Source organism: Sparus aurata, chromosome 11 (assembly GCF_900880675.1).
Source record: "Sparus aurata chromosome 11, fSpaAur1.1, whole genome shotgun sequence".
In the NCBI taxonomy this organism is placed as follows: domain Eukaryota; kingdom Metazoa; phylum Chordata; class Actinopteri; order Spariformes; family Sparidae; genus Sparus; species Sparus aurata.
In genome coordinates, this window is record NC_044197.1 from 15,476,906 (window position 1) to 15,504,211 (window position 27,306).

The 27,306-nt window shown below is 41.4% G+C and overlaps 1 protein-coding gene across 1 annotated transcript in view; it reads right to left on the minus strand.

The window, feature by feature from the left end:
* Positions 1-3,283: 3,283 nt before the first annotated feature.
* acbd6 (acyl-CoA binding domain containing 6) overlaps positions 3,284-27,306 on the minus strand; it is a 35,518-nt gene continuing 11,495 nt past the window's right edge. The window contains exons 5-8 of the mRNA XM_030434335.1: positions 26,673-26,778; positions 23,338-23,427; positions 6,350-6,380; positions 3,284-4,163 (exon numbers count right to left, since the gene is read on the minus strand). Of these exons, the coding sequence (XP_030290195.1) occupies positions 4,009-4,163; positions 6,350-6,380; positions 23,338-23,427; positions 26,673-26,778 (382 nt within the window). The 3' untranslated portion in view covers positions 3,284-4,008. The remainder of the gene's footprint in view (positions 4,164-6,349; positions 6,381-23,337; positions 23,428-26,672; positions 26,779-27,306) is intronic.

The window sequence follows — 27,306 nt, forward strand, 5'->3', positions numbered from 1 at the left end:
CAGGCACGCACGCAGGCACGCAGGCACGCACGCACGCACGCACGCACGCATTGATGAAGAAGCTACCAAATGCAGTTTAGAGACATGTTTTTTGAATGCCAAAAATCCTAAACGCCATCCTGACTAATTTTGTTGTGACATTAACTATTCAGGTGTGTTCATTTGTTGTGTAAAACGTGGTGTACTGATGCTCATCTGCATCTTAAAGTGTTCACTATAAAGAACAATCAGGATTGAAAAGCTCCACGTGAATTTCCTGCCTAAATATTGCGCAATAACAGCATAAAGTTGCACAAAATGTAAGCACTCAAACAAAGTACTAGTACCTCAAAACTCTACTTAACTTGCCTACTTGAGTAAATGTAGTTTATTACTTTTCACCTCTGAAAAATGCATAAATATTCATACCGGCTTAACAATATTGGGTCTGCGGGGTGGGGTGGGGAGTGTGTGAGTCTGCGGTTTGGAGAGGGAGGGAGCTGCAGTGTCAAAAGTGAAAAGCTCAGAGGAAAATTGAAGCCCCATAATGGAAGCATAATGGGCTTAGTGTCAGAGTCTCGCAGACGAGCCGGGGGGGAAGCTCTACTGCCGTCACCCTCTCTTACCTCAAGCCAGCGTAACGGGGTTTCAGAAGCAACGAGGAGACAACAGCGGGCCCCAAACAGGCTTTAGAGATACACCAACAGCCTAATGGCCGGATGTGGACGGAATTCATAACAATAAGATGGTCACTGGTTGTCTCTTTGTGGGATTGTAGCGCATCATGTCTCAGACTCAGGTTGAATACTCAAAAGGTTTCCTCTCAACTCATGTAGGGGCTCCTCCTCAAAATTCAGGAGGGCAGTCTCAGAAAATGTCATTGAGGAAAGCTGTATGGCTGGAGTCTACGAAAGTGAATAATGATAATCTTTGTATATAAAAAAAAAAAAAGCTCTTCTTACCTGTGCTTTGTGCAGGTGGGGAGGACAGGACACGGATGCAGATATAGCCATTATGTGGAGAGTTTCTAATTCACCTCATGTGTAGCACAGCTCACTTGCATCTCAATTCACCACAGCAACTGTACAACAACTGTCAAGACAAGAATTGAATTTGAAGTGGTGTCCCTGGTGATGACTACCAATGCCGCACAGACCATCTTCTGCTGTCATTGATCTGTGAGTGACTGACAGGCTGCAACTGGACATGTTGAGACGGTTATCTAACGCCTTGTGTCAAGACTGATTTAAGTAAGACACCAAAAAATGAGGGCAGGCGTGGAGCAAGGGAGTGTGTCAGAGAGTACAGGATTAAGCTTTGTCCACATTGCTGTGTACTAAACGTGCATTTGCATCTTCATAAAGCTGTAGTTAAGATCCAGGATCCAGATTTAGTGTATTCTCATCTGGTGCAGTGTGTGTGTATGAGCTGGGGCAGAGAGAATGTGCTGATCAGGGGGGCTTGAGGAAGAGTAAAGCAGATTTGGACTCAGACCATGTGTTGGCTATTTTTGGAGAACATCCAGATCTCTCCTATATGACATAATACTACACAGGCAGGTTGTAGAGTCCAGTGTTGTGTGTACAGTGAAGATGTTAAGTGGAGTGTGGAGAGTGCAAATGTGTCAGGACAAGTTGTTTCATTTATAAACACCAATATACCAAAGTTTTGCAAAAAATACATGTTAATATTACTAATGGAAAGTGTATGTATAAGCTAGATAGATAGATAGATAGATAGATAGATAGATGCACATACCATACACATACAAACATACACATATGTTTTTACTAGGGATGTGTGTGACTAGTTGATTAATGTTGCTACTCTCGCTAAACAGTAAATCTATAATTATATTTTATTAATGTAGACATTTAAATTACATATTGACAAAACTTGCACTTAAAATGTCACATTTTCCTAGTCAAATGTTTTTTAATGAAAAATGAGCAACTGTTACTAATGTTATCAACGCTAGTTGCACACTTTTTTATTATGTGCATGTAACTATATTTATTCATATATGTATATTGTATATTGCAATGCTGGGCATTGCTCTTGTTTGGATATGTACTTTTATTGTTCTCTTTATTGAAATAGCAAAGACCTGAAAGACGTTTGAATTTACAGATTATATTGTGAGTGTTTTCTCACTTTTTCACTACTCGTCTAGTCCAACTTTAAACTTCCATTCAAACATCAAGCAAATGTTTTTATCGTGTTTAATATGTTGCAAAAAAAGATTTTTTGATTTTCTTCAGTTTTCTTGCTTTCCTTTTTTTCCCCATCTTCTCAGCTGCTTTGTGTGTAATGCTCTCCCCAACTTAGTTGTGTTTTTGTAAAGCGAAATACAGAAATTTGTTCTGATTTGTGTGGTTTTGTCATAAAATGTCTGTGTTTCCAAACTCTGTCTTTTATAAGGTATATCAGTGAAAAACTTGGCTCAGTTAGTTCAGTTTGGATAACGTATGGTTTAGGTTCAATACCACATTGATCACTGAAGGTGGAATGTGAATTTCAAATGGTTTTACAAGTGCAAGTACTACCACTGCAATCATTAGGTGTGTGTTCCTGTAATGTATGTTAAAGTAGTTTGTAATCTGATGTCGACTGATAATTATCTTTTTGTTTTGGATTATTCTTTGGGGTATTAATCCTTTATTTCTTTTCACAGGAGAGCTCAGAGAGTCAGACAGGAAAGGGGGGGGGGGAGAGAGAGAGAGAGAGACAGAGAGAGAGAGAGAGAGAGAGAGAGAGAGAGAGAGAGAGAGAGAGAGAGAGAGAGAGGAGATGACACCAAGGATGTTACATTAAAATCTGGACAGTGTTTGAGACAGAGCCCCAGTCATTCCATTGAAAGCTGCTCAGTGGCGCACAAAGTTCAAGTGACCTGGATCTTCCATGTTGTGGGGCCCATAGAGTGTGCACACCAGAGGCTTCCACCAACCGAGCGGGCTATCTTCTGGTTTATCAGCCGACTAACGTGAATAGAGATAAAATGATTTAATCTTGAGGTTCTTTTAGACTTTTCCAATTATATTGGACTGAATGGCTCAAATGATGCCTATGAAAGTCGGGGGTTGAGACTCTAAAAAGTCTTTCTTTCGTAACATAAGCTTATGGAAAAGAGAGTTGGCTTCAGAGACCGGCGCTCTTCCTGGGGGTTTGGAAGAGACACAGAAAAGGGCCACAAGTTGGAGTTGAATGCAGGCTGACTCAGCCTCCGTACATGTGGTCCATGTTCTCACAGCTATCAGAGCCCACACTGTAAGTTATCCAACAAACAGACAACAAGGCAAAGGGAACAGATTTGTTGAAGACTTTAATGAGATAAATGACAAAAGATCAAAGCATTCCTTGAAAGTAACACAATTGAGTAATGATCAATGGATCAAATGGTCAGAGAGGGCTGACCCAGACTAAAAGTCCCAGCTGGTTGTCAGACTTGGGCAGTAGAGGGGGTGATATGTATAAAATCATATGTAACAGTATGTCATTTTATATCATGATAACAACATATCATATACTGTGATTTGACTTTTCAGAAATGTTATACCGTCTCTAGATAAAATATGTGGATGGGAATGTCCGTTGTTGGTTCCGCGAGTGATTTAAATACCTGACAAATCCACATATTTCATCTCACTGATGCACAAATCCTGTCATTCCAATAATACCAATAAGCAGTCCTGCTCAGAGGAGATATTTAAGGTACAGCTACCTCGGTAAAATCTCAACCAGTTACAGAAACTGTCATATCACCCTAACCCTACTGGGCATATTAAGTCATTATACAGTATTTAGAATAAATGAAAATACATGTGGTGTGCTTCATTTCATGTTTCTTATCAGATTGGAGGGGCTCGTGTTAACCCCCTGTAGTTCCACATAGCCAATGAAATCAAACTCACCTCAAGTATTTGGAAATAAAGTCAAATAAAACCTATGCAATCCTGCTGTGGACGAACACGGGGAGACAGGACGGGAGGAAGGACAGGGGCAGGGATCGCGTGGTGGCAGGAGGGTGACCTAGCCTTTCGGAGCAGTGTACTGACGCAGGAGAGAGGAGATGGCGCTTGATTCAGTGACCTCCTCGGGGAGAGAACCCTCCATGTCTTTGATGGACGGGTCGGCTCCAGCGTTCAGCAGGAGCTCCACGATGTCGGCAAACTCACACGCCGATGCTACGAAAGAAAGAAAGAGGGAAATAACGGCGGAGTTAGGTTGAGAGGAAGACTGAAAGAGTTAGAGGAGGTTAGGTTAGGTTCCCATATGTGGGTTTGACCAAAATTTCTCAACAACTTTTGGATGGATTGCCACAAAACGTGAAGCAGACATTCTTGTAATAACTTTGGTGATCCCATAACTTTGTATCTGGCATCTTCAACAGATCAATGTGTCCAGTAGAATATGGATACCCGACACAAACCAAACGAGGCACCAACAGGCCGGGCTCGACAAAGATTTAGGAATTGAAAACTTTTGTCAGTGTAAGAATGCCAGGCTTCAGTTAGCATGTAGCTCAAAGTGCAGCTGTGTCTAAGTACAGCCCCACAGGTATGCTAACTTGACTGTACACTCCTGCTGAAACTATGTTGTTATATACTGTGCAACATTCTTCTTATCTGGGTAAATACCATAACTGTGAATTTGATGGCTTGCTACTGTTATTATAATGGTGTGAACCAGATTTGAGTAAATTTGACTCTTCTGCGTACTATAGTTTAATAAAGTCTGTACAGTGCTGCAGTTAATGAAAAGCCCATCTGCAGGCCCAGCACTGACACTGGCCTGGACCTGTGCTTCTCTCAAACACTTCATTTCTGCCCCATTGGCAATTTGTGCCCCACTAAAAGGGTCTTCTCTCTCTGTGTAAGGGGGGAGGGGGGAGAGGGGGAGGCTTGCACTTTCTTAACCCAGTTAGCAGGTCCCTGCTTTCCTGATGCACCTCTCGGCCCTCTGGCACCTTGCCCCCCCTCATCTCCTCTCTCTTGTTCTGAGTGCTCTTCTCTGTCGGTGTCAATCGCTCACTCCTTTTAAAGAGCCGGCTGTGTGCTGCGCCATGATCGCTGATGTCAGCAGCCGCGGTGATTGACAGTCAGGCCTTTTAACCTCCAGCCCAGGGGTGGCTGGCGAGCTGGCTGGCAGGAGTGTGTGTGCATGAGATATGATGATACATCGGAATGCATGTGTGTGTGTGTAAGCAAGTGTGTGTGTGTCAATGGAACGTGTGAGGCGTGTGAGTGTCAAACACTATAAGAAAGCACTTATCTTACAGCCAAATCAGACTAACAAAGCTTGGCTTATTTTTCCAGCCACGCTTGCAGTCCTCCTCTTGTTGCTCTAAACAGTATTTTATTTTGCCAGCGGCGCGCGTGTGTGTACGCGTGGAGGTTGTCTCGCCTGGGCCTTGAGCTGTAAAAAGTGGCTGGCCCTCAGGGGAGCCGTAGAGGAGGAGAACAATTTATGGTGAGCAGTAAACCCTCAATTAATCACTTGCCAGCCACTGTGGCCCTGTGCAAAGAGAGGTGGGAATGAATTTTCATTCTCTGCTATTTGTCTCTTGGAGTTCATCGCTTATGTTTATTAGTCATCTTTTTATGCCCCATCCTCAGGGCTTCCTCTGGTGCCGAGTGTGTGTGTGTCTGTGTTTGTGTGTGTGCAGTTTGCCGGTGGGTGATGCAACATGCCCACTCCAAAGCCACCAACAGATGGTCCAGCCACACGCACACACACACACACACTTGCGCACGCGCGCACACACACGCACACACACACACACACACACACACACACACACACACACACACACACACACACACACACACGCACAGGCTCAGAGGACAGGGGAACCGCCCCTCAGGGACGTGTGTGCTGGGGCACGAGAGGGTCAGGGGAGTCTAAGGACCAGTGCTGATTTCCTCTGGGAGGCCTGGCGATTATTACACACGCAGAACAAAACCAGACAGGCATCCACACATACATACCAAAGGACACACACTCGCATGCACCCACAGGATACAACAGAGAGGAATAAAAGAAACTGGGTGAAAGAAACTGTAGAAGATAAACATGAGGAATGGAGGACAGAGAGTGCGAGGAAGAGGAGGCAAGGATGACAAATTTGAGACAAATGTGGGCAAAGAGAGGGTGTGCACAGAAAACAAGGTGCTATATATAAATAGAGCGCACACACAGACGACATAATGATGTCAGTGTATGGTAAATGTGGATGCTTTCGTCCCAAAATGAAATATTCACCATTTGAAATATAGACATACACTTACAAAAAGGTTTATAGCAGAAAAAAGAAAATACATTGTGCATTTTTTCAAACATTTTCCGAGATTAATAAAAGAGGCCTTCTTACCATAATGTAGCGCTGTTTGTCCTTCATTATCCTGTAAGACAAAAACAAGTCTTAACACCGAGAGACCTGTGGCCCAGTGGGAGAATAAAATACCCCAGAGAGTGCATATTCAAATAAAATCAGAAATATAAATCCCTTCTTTGCGTGTAAGAGAATTTTCATTACTTTGCTCGAAGTTCCCAGGAAAACTTTCAGCTACTAGAACACCAATTACCTCCGACTTGTTGGTTGTGGACACAGGGTGCTGTGTTTTCATTGTACCAAAAGGTGGATTATGAGAAGATGAGATATTGATTTGAGAAACATGTGACCTGCAAAATCAAATCTTTCAACTTGACTTCCAGCTTTGATCAACCCGAACTAACAAGCTGCTGAAACTCAACATATTACAGTGGAGGCGCCTCCAGCATCACGTATCTAAACTCCAACATCAGACAAGTCCAGCCTCGGATTCTATATTGGGTACAAAATGTAGCTACTTTTTGCCTACTGGCTAAATGGCTAGTGAATGTTCAAAATGGTGACTGGTGAATGAAGCAAATCGACAAGACACTTGCATTTTTACCAGCATTTGGCTGATCTCAACCTATCCCGACCTTTTGTGATCAGAGCTGAATTGGAGGCCTTAAAGAGTCTTAACGAAAGGTTGGTGTTATTCCATATTATTCTTATTGTTAATGAATCCCAATGAAAGAATCTGCGCTTTAATTAGGCAGTTTCCATTGAACAGGAGAATGTCCCTGCCTCCCATTACTTATCAGTAACACTGTCACAATATCAGGTTTTTATTACACGATTATCGTGGCCAACGAATTAACAATAACAACATTGTTGTGATATCTAAATAAACTGTAGAAAAAAAGTTTAGCTTTGTTCACGGTGTGTTTTGTATTTTTTTGGCCAAATAAATCATCCGAAAAATCTGAGTTTATGGAGGTGGTGAGAGTCTGTGATCATAACTATAAAATAATAAAAAAATATCAATCACCTACTTTGTTTTATTAACACAAGATCGGTATCCTTTGAATAAATCACAGCTTATCTTGATTGATGGTGCGACACTCTTACTTGGGAATGTTGGTGCTTAAAATACTGTAGACTAATTCAGCAACTTTTGTTGTGTTATTTGTAAAGGTGTATTTACAAACGACAGCAAATTCAACAATAGTATAGCATGATTAAAAAAAACAACAAAAAAACGACTTTAATGTGGACTCTTTTTGCCAGCAATTTTTGTGATCGCAGCCATGTTTCCAGCTGTTTTTTCACACTTCCAGAGTAGTTCTTTTGCACCAAGCATCAGAGCTTGAAGGCTGAAGTGAGTGTCTCTTTCCCACTCCCCATATTTCACTATAATTTTGCATAATTTATCAACATATAAATTAATTTTAAACCAAACATTTGGCTTTAACATAATTGTTAAGTTTTCATGACATTTGTTGACAAAAAAAAAAAAAAATGAATTTTTACAGTGTCATCTTTGTGATAAATTATATAGGAGAGTGACGAGAAAATCCTAGCTGGTCCTTAGTCTGCACATGTGTTAGTGGGGGTGAGTGTGCCGGTTGATATGTGGGTGTCTGTTTTTTGAACAGTAAAAACGATACTTGGGTTCAAGGGGTCAAAGGTAAAGATATATTTCTTCTTAGAACTGTGGATTGGGGACACACAATGTGTGTGTGTGTGTGTGTGTGTGCAGGTGAAATAAGACACAACATATGACAGGCATCATCAACAGGAGATTCAGCTCTTAATCACTGTTCCACCTCATAATGATGATAAATAGTCAAACTGTTTCCTCCTCTCTCAGAACATGAGCTGTCGTTGAGCCAAGAACAAAAGGTTTCAAACTCTCAGAGGCAGATTAAAAGCCAGCAGGCGCAGTGACATTTCCTTCAGTGCCGAAAAATGTCACTGCGGTGGAAATACTTCCAAATTACTCAAACTGTTATGGTGAAATTATTCATTAGGCTCTCCACCTTTGCCCTTCTAACAGAACATCCTCTCAGGCACCTTCTTATTTTGGTTACATCCATGTCCTTCCTCTTCTCTCTTCCAATCCTTCCTCCTCTTCTTCTTCTGACCTCTCTCTCCACCTAACCACACCTCCCTCATCTCTTTTCTTTCATTACCTCACCCACTGTCACCGTTCCTTTACCTCTACATTCACCTCTCTCTCTCTTTCCATTCAGTCTTCTCTTCAGTCTTATTCCTTTTTAATCCCTCCTTCCCTTTTCCTTCTTCATCCCTTTCCTGTCTTCCTTCTCTAGCTGGGCCCAGTGCAATGTGAGCCTATTGTTGTGTTTCTCTCTCCCTCTCTTTCTCTCAAGGGCAGCACTTCAGGGACCTGCTGATTGGATTAGAGCTTTCTATTCCCTCTGGGTGGATCACAGAGCACAGATGCAAATCGCCAGCAGCGTGGAAAGCGTGCCGTAGTTAACCCAAGACAACAATACCGTCTGTCTGCGAGTCAAATCACAACCTGTGATGTGTTGCGTATATTGTGTCTGTCTCTCACAATGAGAGAGGAAGAGATGGCAGATAGAACTGGGCAATACAATTGTGTTGCGGGGGGAATTTTACCTTCCAGGATATTTATGTAAATATAAAAAGAGGGCTGTTCTGCCATGTTTAGAAAACCACGAGGGAAAAAACAATTTTCAACACAAATTTTTGTACTCAGGTCACTTTACCTGAGATATACTTGCCTAACCCTAGTTGGAAAACTGGTCCCCAACTAACTGATCTTAAGCCTAATGTCCTCTTATACAGCCGGAGTCAGAAAACACACACACACACACACAAAGGTTTACATAGGTCACTTTTGGGGACATCACTAACCTTAACCACTGACCCAAAATCAATTTTTGTCAGCTGTTGTCCTCAGTTGGAAAACCGGTCCCCAGCTAACCGGTCTTTAGTCTAGTGTCCCCTAAAGTAGCCTAAGTCAGACACACATGCACATGATGCATGCACACATACACGCATACAAAGCCTCAGCACAATGAGACAGTGACAGATGTTTACTGCCGGGGCCAAGTGAAAGACCTTGATGCACACAAATACATACAGTCATAATTAAAGTGTAAGGGGTTTAAGCCCTAATCTAAAGCGGTCGCTAATCTGCAGTCCGTTGTTCAACAAGCGTGCGCACACACACACCCACACACACACACAGTAAGAATGTGTAAAGAAAAAATGCGCCTTACCTAACAGCAGGAACAGAACTGACAGATGAAGGAAAAGAGAAACTAGAAACTACAGATACACCTGCATGTTTGTGGGGAAATATGGTGAGTGTATGTGCACAGCGTACATGCTGCGTGCATGTTCATGTGAGGGGTCAGCGGCCTGTCCTCTCAGCATTCCCTAATGTCCCTGCGTCCTGGACAGAGGCTTGATGGAATCACAGGAAATTGGATTGTCTTCCATTTGCTTTGGAGGCAGCCTGGAAGAGACAGTCCATCCCCTCCCATCCCACCCCCCATCCCACCTCCATCCCACCACTCACCCCCAATACCTGCAATACCCCCTGTTCCCATCCCATTACTGAGGCATGTCGCACCGAACCCCTTGCTTTTACATGTCATCCAAAGTTTCCCCTTGCGGTGCAGAAATGCTGGGCTGGATGTCAGCAGAGTGCTCAATAAAGCAGCTGCTTGCACAATACCAGCAGCAGCAGCAGCAGCAGCAGCAGCAGCAGCAGAGATCCAGCACTGTGTAGTGTATCACCCTAATGGGGTGGAGCAATATGCTTAGGAGCGGCATGGATAGGGATTGATCTATTAGTACAATTGCAGTTTTGCTGAGTTTAAGTTGCACCAATCTATCATTTCTACCACACGAATGATGTGAAGCAAGATGGATGGAGGAAAAAGACAGCAGATCAAGGATGTGGAGAGATATGAGCACATAGTTTCTCTTTCTTTGGACTAATTAGAGTATTATTTCTGATCTATAAAGAAATAAAACGACAAAAATAAGACAGACACTAAATGACTGTGTCTACATAGTTGTGTCTTGTTCAGTCAAATTATCCGTGAAGAGTTCAGGAAGGACCATGTAACCCAGAGTCAGACTGACAATAAAACATTAGCCGTGCAGTAACTCTGTTTATCTGAACACATGATGGGACTGTCACAGATGCTTACTTCTGGAAAGTGCTTTAACCTGTTTCTCTCCATCAGCCCCCCTTTATAGACCTCAAACAACAGGTCAAGAAAACTCCAAAGCTCGACCCGAGCTGTTTTACACCAGCATTGAGTGGAGGGATCACGAGCATATCAGAGGTGGAAAGTTAAATCTGTCTGGGGACACAAACAGGACAGTGGTCCCTTGAGTCAATCTCTGTTCAAAACTGGGTCTGCATTTCGCTCTGTTCGTCTGTGTCCGAGACAGAAAGTAGACTGTGGCCTCAGCTTAAAGGTATTTTCAAATCTAAGACCAGCTGCAGCAAAAGAGACTGAAGAAAGCACTGTGTGTGTATCATTTTCTTTTTCCTCCTCTTTCTTAAAAGAAAAAAGAAGAAAAATGCTTTCTGTGTCACCCTGTTTGTTCTGTGTGGAATCTTTCTACCATTTATTATTGGTAGAAATTAATTGTGTTATTTTCAATAGCACCTATAATCAAAGCGGTACAGAACATTATTGGCACGCGATGCCTTCATCAGTGTCTTTCACTAACAAATGTTTTTTCTGGAATTGAAAAAATATTACTTAAAAGGTGCTGGAATTTAGCATCAATAAATCATGACTACAGTAATTTTGAGACATTAGTGTAATTACTGTAAACAATCAAGTCCTTAATCACGATGATTGACATTCATCTTGGCGACATCACAAAACAAGAGGAGCGTTTTAGTCATTTAGAAGGAGCAGTGGAAGAATTTCAGAGTTTCTTGTTACGGGGGAGATTAATGGGTTATCTGCAAATCTAAAAGAAAAACTTCCAACATGTTTCTTAAGAAGGTGCGACCATTACAACTGAATATAAAAAGGCTAATGTATTTTCTCTAATGACCACTCTGCAATTTGCTCTGCAAATCCAACACATGCTTTGCATGGAACTTAAACTCTGCTAGATCTGTTTCTTTCTCAGTATCATATACTCTCTTCAGCAAACTTTCTCTGGCCTTTTCTTCCTCTCTCGCTTTCCCCGCCTCCCCCCTTTCTCCCCTCACTGTCCCTGACAGCAACATTAAACAAGTGGGGAAAAATGGACAAGCAATTATGATTTATGATCAATGCATGCAGCAGCTGCTGACTTTTATAATGACAGTGGTCGGGGGAGGGAGAGAGAAAGGGTGTGTGTGTGTGTGTGTGTGTGTATGTGTGTCTCCAGGGTGTGTGTGGGGAAGATGAGGGGTGAATCGATAGGCGACTGGGATCATTGGTATGCAGATTCCAGCAGATAGCATTATGATGAGCAGGTGCCATTAATCAGAGAGCAGAACACAGATCTGAGTAAGATGAAGGAGACGAAGACCTCCTTCATCAGGTCCCATCGGTAACTGGAGCAGCTACTGTTGCACAAACTTCATGGACCAGACAGAACCAACTTACAGCACCATACTGGTGATTGTGCACTTTTTAGGTTTTTTTGTGATTATAAATAGCATTTTACAAATACATACAATAGGCTTTATTTTTGGAGCTTTTGTTTTGTTGTAGAGGTTTCAGAATAGCAAGGAAATCAACTTGCAGCCACTTGACGTATGTTATCTATTAGGGATGAGCTAGTACATCTTTATCTGCATCTGTTCAACCAACTGAATTATCTGTATCTGTAACCACACTCAGAACAGGTGAGGCTTAAACCAGGAGTAACCGAAAGGTGTTAATTATCTTAACCAAGGATTTGGTTTGTGTGATTGTTGGTTTGTCAGTAGAATTAAATAAAAACTACTAAACAGATTTCCATGAAACTTGAATGGAGGATGGGTCTCAGCCCAGAATAGACCCCATTAACTTTTGGTGTGGATCCAGAAAAAGGGACAGATCCAGGAATTTCACTCACACTTTATGAGATAGGGCATTCTACGTTATTTTCATTACTTTCACAGGGAATAATACATGCATCAAGATGAAAAAACTGGTGAATTAAGGTGGCTGCTATCTATTAGTGAGTGCAGAAGGGGACTGTCAGGCCTGGGCGGAGGTATGAGCTCTAATGAGTGTCATTCAAGCATTATTTATTAGAAGAGTATTTAGAGAAGAGCCTCAGAATTTAGCTTCAGACTAATGTTTGGATCATAAGAACTATTTACAGATTGAGATTTTTATATTAACGTAATTGGATAAACTTCAGTCAGCAACCAAATGAGGATTTTCCTTCATCATGATTAATGATATTTACACATTCTACTCAGAAGGCACATGTACTCATTAAGAGGAAAACTGCCTGTACTGAGTACTTGCTCAACCCTATACTCTGTAACAAAGAACAGTGAGTCTGTTTCATTTCATTGTTAGAGTTATTTTAAAACCACAGTTTTAAAATCCTCCCTTGTGGGTGATGCATTTGAGGAAAAACTCTTTGTAGAAAAGTCCACCAAATTCTTGATGTCCATGTTATTGTAAAACATTTTACACAGCAACTAACTCATGCGTAAAGGGAACTAAAGATAACTGATAATGAATGTGCATGCAGAATCATCACTGAAATCCCTTGAGGCAGCTACAAAGCTATCACACAAACACATGTACATGCACAAGTCCGCCCCTATGTTTGCTGTGTATAGCTCTGTGTGTTTGTGTATGTTAGAGCTGGGAAGGCCCCCTGTGTTAAATGGATCTGCAGACCGGGGCCAGCCCTAATTGAATCTGGGTCTCCTCTCTGAGCAGGGAGAGGTAACCTTGCCACTCAGCGTGTGAGCACTGCCACCCACGGTCAAATTAGCCTGACGCCAAAACTCACTGTCCTTCACACAGCCTGGGAGTGTCCTTCAGTGCCCCGGTGGTCCCCCATCCCTTCAACCCCGCTTACACCAGTCGCTGCCATCACAACCTCATAGTTTGGTGAGGAAATCCTGAATGAGTCACAGGTCCAGAGCTCACAGAGGTCCTGGAGGATGCCAGAGATTATAGAGATTTATTGTGTCATTGTTGTCAAGAGGCTGAAAAGTGTGATGCAGCTGATTTCAGCACAGGTTGCCCACCCAAAAACAACTCCTGAACAAACGCTAACATGAGCATCTAAGGCCATGCTAAATCTTGGCGTAAAACCTCCTCTAAAAGCCTGAACATTTACCCAGAATACTTACACCAGACAAAAGAAGCCTTGCTTTTCCTCTAAATCTCTCCCTTCTCTCCAACCCGGTTCTCCTCATGCACATCTTTCCTCCCCTCCCCGTGTCGCCAAGCTCGCTTGTTCCCGTGGGACACCTTAGCCTCCATTAAAGCCATCAGAGAGGAGGATAGGGTTGAGACTGAGAATTAACATCGCCCGAGGCCCCCGTCTGTCCTCCTGCGGCTCATCGATGATGTTTAAAAAGAAATATATGAAATAAATAAATACATAAAAGAGTGTAATCTGAAAATCAATGGCCAGGCGGCGGGGGCTGCGGCTGAGGCATTTGGAGTGAGGGACTCATAAAGCTGAGTACTGCGGGAGACTGATGGAAGGCAAAACACTTACTTTGTTTATTCTCTCTCCTCACCCCCGTCCCCTCCCCTCGCTGTCTGTATCCAGCTCTCACTCTCTCACTCCTCACTCCCCCCTCTTTCTGTCTGAAATGGTCGAGGACAGCTTTAATGCTCCTGACAATTTATGTGGATGGTTAAGAACGATGGAAATCAAATAGTTGAGTGTAGGCAAGGCCCAGTGAGTGGCCAATAAGAAAGAAACAACAGCTGATGATGGCAAAGAGGACTGTTACCTGCTGGAATGGCTCTTTAGGCTGCACTATTACTGTCAAGTCGCTGGCTCTTTTCTGAGTGCTCACATTATAGATTCATAACTGTATCTATGTCCAATAGGCCCTTTTAACACAGCACGGCAACAGCTCTCATTTCATCGAGTCGAGCTAATGTGCAGCAAGTACTAAACATGAATCCTGTAAGAGCACCTTACAGTGTGACTTGTAAAATGTCAAGTGGTGTGTGTGCCCATGGTGCCTTTCATGTTTGTATTACACATTTCTGAGGTGTGTCCTGATTCCTTTTTGCCTGAAAATGGTAACCATTTAAAGAACTGCCTGACAGATTTGATCATCCAAAAGAAAAACAAATAAACATCAGAAACACTAAAAGACACTTGGCTAAATGCAGGACCAATAAATTCTCCTTGTGTGGCTGCTGGAATCGGGAGATCATGTGATCATGTGAGCTTGCAAATCCATCTCACCAGCGATGTGCTAGTGACTGAGCACAGACGCATTGAACCAATCAGTGTTCTTTGAGGAACTACTACCAGCTACAGGGTTGATTACAGAGTCACGACCAGCAGAAAAGGACTGTTCATTCGAAAACGACAATGGCGGCTCCTCAAGAGGTCAGCATAGATGCCGCTAGCATCTATCAAAACTGTAAGTTTCATTTGTTAAAATAAGGCCAAAGAATGGTCCCAAGGCTTTTCTTGATGGAGAAGACGTTTTCTGTCTTCTACCGACTGACTTCATCAAAAGTGTGATTTACCAACTGGCTCCTCTGGTGGTGACGCTCTCCTGCTGTTACTCTGATTTTGGCTTTCAGGAGCCAGATGTGACCATATTTGTAGGGTGGAGCTGGGGAGGATACTGACTGGATCTGACTAAGAATCCAAGACACGTCTGGGTCAGAGAGGTAGCATACCCTACTGTCTATTCTACTCGAGAGAGACCAACATCAGACAAGCACGCCAAGAGTGCATCAGAACACCATCAACATTGCACACATTACTATTACTAGACACATCAGTAATGAATAATTATAGGCCCATTTCAAACCTGCCAATATTAAAGGAGAACTTCGGTCGATTTAAACATGCAGCTTCATTGCTCAAGCTACCCTTGACTTGCCAGTACCGAAGACGCTAAAACATTTGGTCCAACCATTGCAGAGCTCCGTGAACGGAGACTTAGCATTGAACGCTAACAGCATGGGGTCAGAACTTTACACTGTGTTTTAAGCGTCTTAACATGCTCCACATCTCACACCAAAAGTTATGCAACATCAGCAGACACCTTAGCACACAGCACTGTAGCGTGTATGACTCAAACTGAATAAAAAAGTAGTTAAAACAGTGTGTTTGTGCAAGCAGCTACTTACCTGTTTGTTGACATCCGCGTCTTCCGGTAGCTAGACCAAACTAGTATATCCACTGAGTGGCTCAGATAATGGAAAACAATGAAATTTGCTACCATAGCTATGCAGATGACACGCAAATTTATATAACCATATCACCAGGGAACTATAATCCCATAAAATTGCTGAGTAGATGCATTGAACAAATCAATGATTGGATGTGTCAGCGTTTTCTTCAGGTAAACAAAGATAAGACTAAAATAATTGTTTTTGGATCTAAGGAAGAACGACTAAAAGTCTCTGCTCAGCTTCAGTTTGTAATTTTGGAAACTACAGACCAAGCCAGAAACCTCGGTGTAAAAACCCTGGCTTCCTGTCTATAAAAGAATAGATTTCAAAATCCTGCTGTTGGTTTATAAAGCCCTAACTGGTTTCGGGCCAAAATACATTTCTGATCTGCTGCCACGTTATGAACCATCCAGACCTCTGAGATCATCAGGTACCGGTCTGCTTTCAGTCCCTAGAATCAGAACTAAACATGCAGCGGCAACATTCAGTTACTATGCGCCACATATCTGGAATAAGCTCCCTGAAAATTGCAGGTCTGCTCCTACTCTCACCTCTTTTAAATCAAGACTGAAAACATTTCTTTTTGCCACTGCTTTTAACTGAAGCAATTTCAAATCTTGAACTGCATTGTGACTTTTATTGTAGTCTTATCCCTTTTGAAGCTTTTCTATTTTAGCCTAATTGTTTTAATGTTTGTTTCTTAATGCTTTTACTTGTTTTTGAATGCAATTTTTAATGTCTGCAATTTCAATGTCTTTTAAATGAGATTTTTATGTCTTTTAATGTAATTTGTGTGCGCCTGTAAAGCACTTTGAGTTGCCTTGTGTCTGAATTGTGCTATACAAATAAACTTGCCTTGCCTTGCCATTAGTGTTAGCTAATGGTGAATGTCCAATGTGGATGACTGGCCTAATTTAAGTTAGCCGTGAGCTATAGTTTACTAAATCAACAACACCATTATACAGCTGGTAGATGGTGTTGTCCCCCAAAGAAATGAAATGTTGTTGGAAGCATATATGATAAAATCTCAGATAGACTGATTGTATTGGGAACTGATTTTGAATAAAATCTTGAAATTGGATATGCTTTGTCCGACTAGCTCACCTTTTTTTTTGCCCCTACAGTTTTTATACTAATTGCATGTTGTGGGTGCTTAGTGCAAATTGTCAAGTGTGCACACGACACTCCAAATAAACACAGGATATCTGAGGCAGATTGATGAAGCATGCTGATTGATTTGTAACATTCCCCACTAGACTCAGAGAGGTTTTAGGCACATGTGCCGTAGTATAAACAATAAAATATAAAAAAAATCAACAATGTGTGAAAATATATATCGTCATATAGTCCAAATCTAACATGTGTCCATCTTGTATCTATGTTTACCAACACTATTTCTTTCTCCATCCCATTTTACTCTCCAATTCCTTGATAATTTCTGTCTTCTTACTTTCCCACCTTGCTGGCTTCTCTTTCTTAAAGACCCTATAGATTCTGGGGAGGTTGCACAATTACAAACACACATGCGCGCACACACACACAGACAAACACACACGCAAACACACATGCGCACACACAATTATGACGAATCTGGCTGGATATTTGTTATGACTGGCCTGACTGAGCCATTAGTTATAGGAGGCAGTGCTGGGAAAGGGGAGGGATACAAACGTGTAATAATGCCTCCACCATAGAATTTCAATCAACCACACCATGGTGTGTGTGTGTGTGTGTGTGTGTGTGTGTTTAGCACTTTGATCACACAAGTAGTTGACACCAAAGTAGAGGACACAGATGAGAGGGTTCAGTGTTGGCAACAACAGCAGACTGAGCTTGAATTCAAAAAGCTCTAAAATGCCACAGTAGAGCTATACATTTAATTTTTGATGAATGTTGCAACTTTAGTATGATATATAATAAATATCGATAAAGGTTTATTAAGCTTTTCCATGAGAAATGTGCATGAACAGACGCTAATGCTTCAGATTTGTTCGTTTTGATTAAGATGAAATATGTTTTCCTGACATGCTTTTTGATTTGTGAGCTGAGGATTTGGCACAAACTGAGAAAACTTTATTGCAGCCGTCTTAAACACTTTCTGCTTTGAGAAAAAAGGCAGTCTTATGCTATTTGGTAATTGCAGTGGTCCATATTTATAAAGTCTGACATTTTATATTTGTTCCATTCATTCAACATGCAGTACATCTGCACTATTTCAAAGCAATGCTGGATTATTAAGATACTTAATCGAAAACTGTGATAGGCACTTTTCACTACTTTTGAATGTTTTACAGGGTCAAAGATTAATTGATTACATTTAATAGATTGATTTATGATAAAAATAGCTATTGGCTATAGCCAAAACTGGTGAAGCAGCCTTGGCTTTAACTGTGAATGTACCTCAAGATGATATTAACACTTTATCATTCATATCAGCTTAACAAACATTTTGATTGTATCCAAAAATCTGGATGTTAGAGAATTGTCACCAAGATCTGTGTTGCGTGATGCTTTATGGTTAAAAAATTGATGGGGTTAAATTATGGAACGATGCAAGCACATGTAAAAAAAAAAAGTGTAAACTGGATTTGGTTTTCAAAAGAATGGTTTACAAAGCCATTTTTGAGAGCTATGTGTGAATGACTTTTTCGTTGTTGTTTTCCTTCATATTTCTGGTGGCTCAACTTGCTAAGAATGTAGGGAAGGCATAAATATGAACATTATGAGAAGTATACAGTAGCAAAAAAATGTATATAATCAAGTCAAGAGTTGGGGTCCCACACAGTCATTAATTCAGCGTTTGAGTCCATAGGCGAGTCCGCCCACACAGCCCTCATCGATATCAAATTAGTGGATCCATACCTTAAAAGAGAGTTTGCCATTACAAATCAGCCATGCTGTCGTCTGTATACAGAGCGCCATCTATGTGTTTTACATGCAGGCCAACAAACACAAACTGTAGAATGTAGACTAGACAAACTGTGAATTTTTCTACACATTAGACATAGAAAATAAGATATCCCTGCAGGTTCTACATGCAGACTACGTGTACAAGACTTGTTGTGCTCTCTAGCCACCAATTGTAGGCCGCCCAGTCAGATATTTATTACTATTGATCTAGCTGGTCCTGGCTGGAGACTTTTGTTCTGCCGGCTCGAGGCTCTGACCTCAATTAAGTTATGAATTTCTATCTGATAGACTGGGAGCGCTTGGGGCCTGCCGTGGCCGTGCTACCACGCTGGATTAATTAGAATTAGCGGTGCTGCGAGTCGCCCTCCCCGCCTCATGGATCATGTTGTTTTAATACAAAGTAGAGGCGGAGAGGCAAGGGAGGGATGGAGTGAAGGGGATGGGAGCTCAGGGGGGGAGAGTGATGAGGAGAGGGGAAAGAGAGAGAGACGGACAGAAAGGAGAAAAAAAAAAAAAAAAAAGGCAGGCATGAGTCGAGTAAAAGCATGTGAGACACGTCCATGTTACTTTAAACCTTAACAGTGTTTCCTTCCTGATATTGTGTCTGTGTTGTGTTAACCTGCATCTCACCTGTCCTTCCTCTTTGTCACACTAATCCCACCTTTGTCCCTCACCCTCTCAGTACTCACTCACACATTGTGAAAATCCACTCTGGCCCTGCCTTTTCGACTCCAGTTTCCATGCATGGGCCTTTCTATTAATGCATATCTCCATGGCAACCCTACAGCTTGTTGGGAGGGTTAGAGGAAGGTGGGTGTGGGATTACACCGTCTGGACAGAGAATGACCACAGGGAGAACAAACACACACAAACACGTCTAGACCAATGAAAGGAAAAAACTCCTCAACTGTAGGCCACACAAAAGAAAACATTATTAATTAAAATCAACAAATATACAAGACTCCCAGATTATGACTGAGCCATCTTGTTTTGAGAAACTGGTTTATATGCTTCCGCTAAGAAGAATTAGATAAGAAGACTGATACCACATCTGTATTGATAATATGAAACTAAAGCCAGCAGCCAGTTAGCTTAGCTCAAAGTCTAAAGCAGGGAGAAACACCCAGTCTGGCTCTATAAAAGCTTAACAAAATCTGCCTATTGGCATGTTCAGCAATTAGCGGGTTGTATCTTATTTGTGTAATCTGTACAAAAGAACTTGTAATGTGTAAAAAAAAATGAAAAAGTCTGGCAGATGCTGTTTTGCATATTCTATATCTCCTGTAGACAGACAAACTTTGTCTTAAAACATTGTTAACTAAATCAGGTCAGTTACCTCTCATTACAGCTGGATAGTGTTGGAAATATTTTGATTTCTGTAAAATGTAAAGATGGACAAATCTGAGGTTCAGTCTTGGAGGTTCTTTAAAGAACTTTGGTCAAATATGGATACCGTTATTATCTGTCATAGACACTGTAGATATTAGGTCAGATGACTGAGTCTGTTCAAACTGTATAATTCTGTCATTTCTTTATAAACTACATTGAAAAGTTGTTGTTGATATCATAATGTTGTCAGAAAAATGCTCAAAATTAAAAACGAAATTTAAACATCTACGTTTCCATGTGACAAAAGGCCATGCGAAATGATTGAAAGCTATGAAACAGAAACCCAGTGGTGATCTTATTTTGTCCACAGCAAAATCATGATTAAAATCATATCTGATCAGAATAAATTGAAAAGGAATATATTCAATATCAGCTATCGGCATATACTTGTCATTACCCATAAAAGTTTGATTCAGCGCTTTAGTCGTATCATCTTTAAAGCAAAAGATGACCAAACTCTGATTAGTGATGACTTTGTAATGTGAGATCTGTTTTTACTGATATGATGGAATGTCTTAAACTGAAGCCTCATTAATGCTCTTAAAAACATTCTAGCACACAGAATATAAGTCCAGTGTTTAAGCCTTAATTTCCATTATTACGTTGAGTGAGCTTTTACTGTCATCTTTCCCACAGTTTGTGCTGTCTGCCCCACTTTCTCTGTGTGAGTGAGCAGCGAGTAAGGACGGGTGGAGGTGGGGGTGGGGTTTAATGTACAGTAGCAACACCAGGGCCTGATCTACAATTGGCAGGTGGCAGAGCTGGGATCTGTGTATTCAAGCACACACACACAGCTACCTATTGTCGTCCCTCGCTGCCTTGATCCAGGATTAACTATCAAACGAGCCCTTAATGCAGGTTACCAGGGTTTGGGAACACTTCTCTAAAACAATCAGTTGATTAAATCAAACGATTTTCCTCCTTTGCCAAGCAAATAATAATACTTTTTGTTTAAACTCTCAAGTCCTCCCCCTCCCTCTTTTTTAATCAACAAATTAAGCATAAATCATGTTTGATCTTTATTTACTGGTTGCTCGGCAGTTGGTGGAGGTCAAGAGAGATTACTGGTTGCTGTAATAGCTTGCAAACAACCCAAACATTCCTCTATTCCTCTCATGAACATACAAACAACCTCCTATACACTTTGTTATATGTGACAGAAGAGTAGAGTAGCTGGTCAGACTTTTATCTTTCTCTAATATTACAGAAAGCTACTTATTTCCTTTCCTACACTTCTTCCTCGTCGTTCTTTCCCCACTGACTTAACCCAAAGAAAAACAAAACAAAAGGATGTTCGAGCAGGTTCTAATGAGAAGCATATCGCTCTGTAAGCTTTACACAGTGAGATAATTTGGCATTGCGACAGAGTGGTGTGATTTAGCTGACTATATTTTTCTCTCAGCCACCTCTTTGCCACCTCATAAATCTGCTCCCAGTAACTCCGCCGCAGAGGTCCAGTGTCTTTAATATTCAGTCATCTTTACAGCCAGCTTCCTCTAACACCTGAGAGATGTGCAGGTGGAAAGGTCCAGATCACATGAATGCACAAGTGCTCCTTTTGAAACATCAACCTAGGTTTTAATTCCTTTATGTACACATATTTGCTCATTTTCAAAAGCAGAACAGGATTAAAAACAATTGAAATACACCTGACATCTCTAGATTATTGTTATTTTCTGTCTGTTGGCTGCAATACAAAAGTTTTAAGGTTAAAGATTGAATCATTTCCCTCCATGTTGTTATATGAAAAACGGTAAAATCAGACAAAACTCTTAAAGTCTGCTCAAGTTCAGCCATCCATCATCACTACCTGGCAAAAGATTTATGTTTGCATCTTTGACTGCTGAAAAATCTTGGCACATGGGGAATATCAATTTATACTGTAATGACAGATACACGGCTGTAAATACATTTTACAAAAGGACAAAAGCCTCTGTCTATACATCAATCCTCCCTCCTCTGCTGTCATTATCTTGATATGGCTCTAAATCATTAGTGAAGTGTTTTGTAGTTATCCCACTGTTAAGTCTTTTATGAACCATTCGCCGCAAATCCACCCCATCCCTGTGGGCATTCAAAACAAAAAAGGGGCCACACATGACCACAAAAGAGAAAGTCATTTGTGAAATGTCCTGATTATGTGGGTTGTGCAACGTAAAACAATTTGCCTGATTACTTCCAATTGATTTGGCCTTTACAGTTAAAGCCTCAGCATGCAGCCCGGTGAACTGCACTGTGTCGTGCCTGCTGGGCAGGGAAGAGGAGTAATTTCTCCGATGCGCAGCTGAGCCAGCTTACCGCCGGAGCTAAAGCCTCCTGGATGCTGCTAAACCTCTGGGAGGCTAAAGACTAGGCTAGCTAACAGCTAACTCTGTCCGCTAAAGCTCTGGGGGATTTGTCGGTGGGACAAAGTGAATTAAAGGTGACCTTCTGGAAGGGATGGAGAGAGAAGAGAGGATGGCAATAGGGATGCTGGAGATGTTACTGTTGGCCTTTTGACATATGCACTTCTAAAACAAAATACAGCTTCAAGAAGAGAAAGGTTCAGCTCATCTTTGTTTGCCGGCAGAATGACATATTCAAGATGTCAGAATGAACTGGTCTCTGATGGACAGAAACAAGAACACAAAACAACCCTTGTTTCTAAGTTGCTGCACTGCATTAATGTTTATGTTCTTCCAGCACCTAAAAAAACTCCAGCTCTCCAGTTTAGTAATTAATGTGATTATAGGGGTGTAATCTAATAACGTAATAGATATCTAAAGTCCTGCTCCAGTTCTGGGCAAGTAGCTGTTCCACAATGTATTTTCCCGCAGAGGGTTTCTTTCATCGATCTTTTTGAAAAGCTGAAACCTAATTCTGGTGTTTTCAGTCCATATAACATAGGTCAAAAACTGATGGGAGCTGTTGTTGCTGCTCTGTCTTTGATAAGAATGAAACTAGAACATATAGCAGCCTGAAATTGGTGTGTGACTTTGGTTCTTTAAAGCCAATAACTCCAAGTAAGACACTCCAGGTAAACAAAGAAGTTGTCGTACACACACACACACAAAAAGGCTCATTTTGCTTCTGCTCATTGATTTACCAATAAATTATCACATCAATCACCAACTCAGATTAATTTCAGTTTGGGATTTATCAGAGGATCCTCTCTCTTGACAGAGATGCTTCAAATCTCCCTTCACACATTCAAACCGCTCTAATGAATGGGGATAGTATCAGCAAACAAGCTTATCCTTTCAGACAGGAGGACACAAACTCTGCCACGCTTTAGAAAATGTGCAGGGTTCAGACACAAACTGAACACACTATCTGGCTGCCAATAAAAGACTTTCCGTAGCAGCTATCGGGTGTAAATCTGACTTCGATGGACAATAACCTCGTAGAATTGGTGCTCACCTGGCCGTTGATGTCGGCTTTGTGCTGCAGTAATACTGACACCAGCTCCTTGTGTCCTCTGTCGCAGGCCCAGTGCAGGAGAGCCCGACCCTGAGAACACAAACACACCAGACGATTACTGGTACGCGGCTGGTACTTAACATGGCATGTGCAAAAAGTTGTGGAGTAGAACTGAAACACATAAACAGCACTGATATGTTTACTTTAGCTTTATTGCAGGACACACGAGGGGCACCCTCTTTCTCCACACACATCTCAAGTTCATTTCCGTTTGTTTATTTGCTTTCAGACAAAATAAATTACGCACAGACATTCAGAACTCAGAGTCTGACCAGTGGACAGAGTGACGAGATATGTAGCCTGCTCTGTGTATGTGTGTGCGCGCGTGTGTGTGTGTGTGTTGGAGTTGTGTGTTTCGAGAAGAGCAGTAAGGTGCAAGCAGAGATCGAGGACTCGCGCACAAATTACAGTAACCTGCACACAGTCTGCAAAGCTTGATTGATGGGACACTGTGCACAAAACAAGAGCAGCCCCCTGATCAGTAACCCCCCACACTATCTCTCACACACACACACTCGATCCTTTCCTAAGGTCCAAGATCCTTGTTCTAATAAAACCACGCAAGCTCATTTTTCAGTGAGGCCAATTAGGTAAAGCAAACTCTCCAAGTCCAGTTCGGTTGCTTAAATCATATTGATCACCGTGGCTGCATGTTAAAATGGATACTTATGAGCCAGGCCAGAATACCAATAAGTTGGACTCTCTCTCTCTGCCTTGCTCTCTCTCTCTCTGCCTCCCTCTGTTTCCTGCTCTCCTCCAGGTGTGCTGCTGCTGACTGCTGGCCACCATTTCACTGAAGACTCACAGTTTACCGTTTCCATCAGGATGATATGAAAACAAGTGTTTAGTTGGAATTTGGTTTACCATTATTAAAGGGTAATTCCAGTGTTTTTAAACCTTGGTCTGAATGACTAATAATGACAAAAAGTTTAGGAATTGGGTCTACTCGCTGTTTCCTCTTTTCTGATGTCCGACCTCGCTCTTTCTTCTCTCCTGATATTTTCACATAATAACCTCGGTGAATCAGGGGTTCATTTCAACTTCACCAGAGTTGGTGATTGTTTAATCAGTGGAAAGACTAAGCAAGAAGGTTTTTTTTACATTTGTTTTGTTTCTGTTGAGATGCTTCCAATAACAATCTGCTTGTGAAAGTGTAAAAAAATGACCCTTTAATATAACAATGAACGTGTCAAAGTGAGTCATTTAATGTTGTGATTGTTTACAGAAACATTCAAAGTTGGGTTCAGCCTCGTTATTTAGAAGCAAGTGCATTAAGAAGGGTCTCCGCCTATCAGGGCTGAATTATCCAGAAAGGTAAACTACAGGTAATAAATGTTAAGCACTTCCTTCTCAAGGAGGACAAATCCATGCTCACTCCCATAATGAAAAGATTAGCAGTTACTATCAATAATAAAGGAAAGGATATCTCTAACCACACATATAAATGGACCCCACATGAATTCTTTTCAGTATTACAGTACAGTATGTATGCAAAATGTACTCCTACTTTATGGTGCTACTCAGAGCAGCACTGTATCCCCAGTTCAGGATCTTCTACTCTGTCACACCAGTTTATGTGGCTGTAATACACCTACACCTGAAAAGGTCCTCTAATTAATGACATAGATTTAGATGCACGGCTTAGCTATTTGTAAAACTTGACAGCAATTGTTCGTTCGTTCGTTTTCTTTTCCGCTTTTCCGTGAGAGTCGCAGCAATTGTTTCAAATAATTCAAATCAAATACATTACATTAAAGGGGCTCTGTAGAACTTCTGTGTTGTGATGGGAGCTGGTCGTTTATGTTAGCATACTCCATTTATTAACTAATAAATAACTAATTAATTAATTAATTAATTAACGTTAACTACTGGTGGGCTACAATCTTTCAAACTGAAGGAATGTTATACAGAACTATAATTTATATTTATGTTGCTTTAGAACTGATAAGTAAAATGTTTTATTTGTGGTCAAAACCTTCATTCATTCTTTAGTGAAGCAATAAAAAGAACAATTATTTAATTTATGTCGAAACTATGGACAGTGTTTGATAGATTTTTTATTGAAAATGGAAACTGTATTCTTGTTTTGACTTGTCCCAAATTTGAATTATATGAATTACATTAAAATAGCATAATCTGACATCATCACCTTCCTCCTGTTTATCTTCAATAGTGATTTCGAAGTATATGCCTTTTCAATATGTTTTTTTTCATACAGAAGAAAATGTTACTGCTTGTATTTTCTCTTTTAATTGACTAAACACTGCATTCACCTTTTGGTTTCACTGGATTTCCGTTCCCGTTTTTTTTTTTTATTGTTACTTAAATACAATCATGATGCTAAATGGCTGCTGTTTATTAATTATCCTTTGAAAAAAGAGCATTGTGGAAAATGCATGAAGCATGTCCTAATGTGCTCTAAAAATTCTCCACACACTAGCAGTCTAAACCGGTATTTGCTCTGTTGGTTACTACAAGAATATATAACACAGGTGAATATTTGGTCACAAACCCAGAGTCTGAATGGAGCTGCTCTGCCTCTCTCTCTGGGCTGCAGAGGCAGATCAGGCGTCTTGCTGATGTGAAACTTCACCACTGCCCTCTGCTGTTGATCAAGCTGCGCTGCAGGTGAGCAAATGACAACAATGGAAGTCGGCAGACAAAGCTTTCTCTGCCGAGGTCCCTCAACCATCTGGCCTTTGGCTGGGAACTCACCAGCCGACCCGTCTGCTTATCTGAAGAGCGGCTGTGATGAAAGAGAGGCCGGGATCGAGCCATTTGGCCTGGACGATAATGAATCCAGGGCAGATGAATGGATTTCGGGGTCAATCCAGAAAACACCTTGCGATGGTAATAGCAGTTCGCACAATTTACACATCTCGGCCTGAGGAGCAGTTCCCATGCGTTTGTGGCTTCAGATTCATTGAAACCATTATGTAACGATGCCAAAAAGGGGCTGCATGAAGCATCCCCTAGTGACCTGTACTTTCCATGATGTTCCACTGATTATTTTCACCTGCCCCTCTGTACAAGAGGTCAGAGCACATGAGAACAACCCTGCAGCTGGCAAAGACACAGTGACTAAATAAAGGACACTTCAGCAAGGTAGATCCCTGCACACATGGACAAATAAACTGTTGATTTCTTTAGCCCTTAAAACCGCTGTTACTCACTTTCCCAAATAATTGCAACAGTGTTATTGTCATGGTAATAACTCTCACATGCCACCAGTTCGGTTTCACTTAACATGTCAAGGCGCCTTGTTTTGTAGTTACCTCTTCATCTTTAGTATTAACATCCACTGTCTGGGAGCTGATGGCCTTGCTGATGTGGTCGATGTTATTTTCTCTGCAGTAGTCAAAGATGTTCTTGTCCTCTTCCCTGAGAGTGATACAAAACAGAGAAAGAGAGAGAGGGAGAGGGGGAGAGAGGGAGAGAGAGCAGGACAGCAAGTCAGTCATTTTTTTTGCACATCTGTGCATCAGATGACCTTCTTTGGTTTCACTTGTCCTGATTTTGAGATATATGTCGAAGACTTCAGGAGCCTCTGGAGGTGAATGGATTTCATTTCTGAAAAATTAACAGCAGCATTTCTTCATACATTCTGTTTCCTGGTTTATCTGAATAATATGCAGACCACCAAGGAGGTTATGTTTTTGCCTGTGTCTATTTGGTTGAATTTCCGTGAAACTTGGGTGAAGGATGGATCTCAGCCCAAAATAGACCCAATCAACTTTTGGTGCTGATTCGGATAAAGGGGCGGATGCAAGTTTTTTTCCTCTCACTTTCTTTAACTGTGTGTCCTTTTTTTTTAATTTTTCAGGTAATCATGCATATCTTGATTGATGAAATCATGTGTATTTAGGTGGCTGGTATCTTGGCGTACAATTTGATGCCAAGCCAAAATAA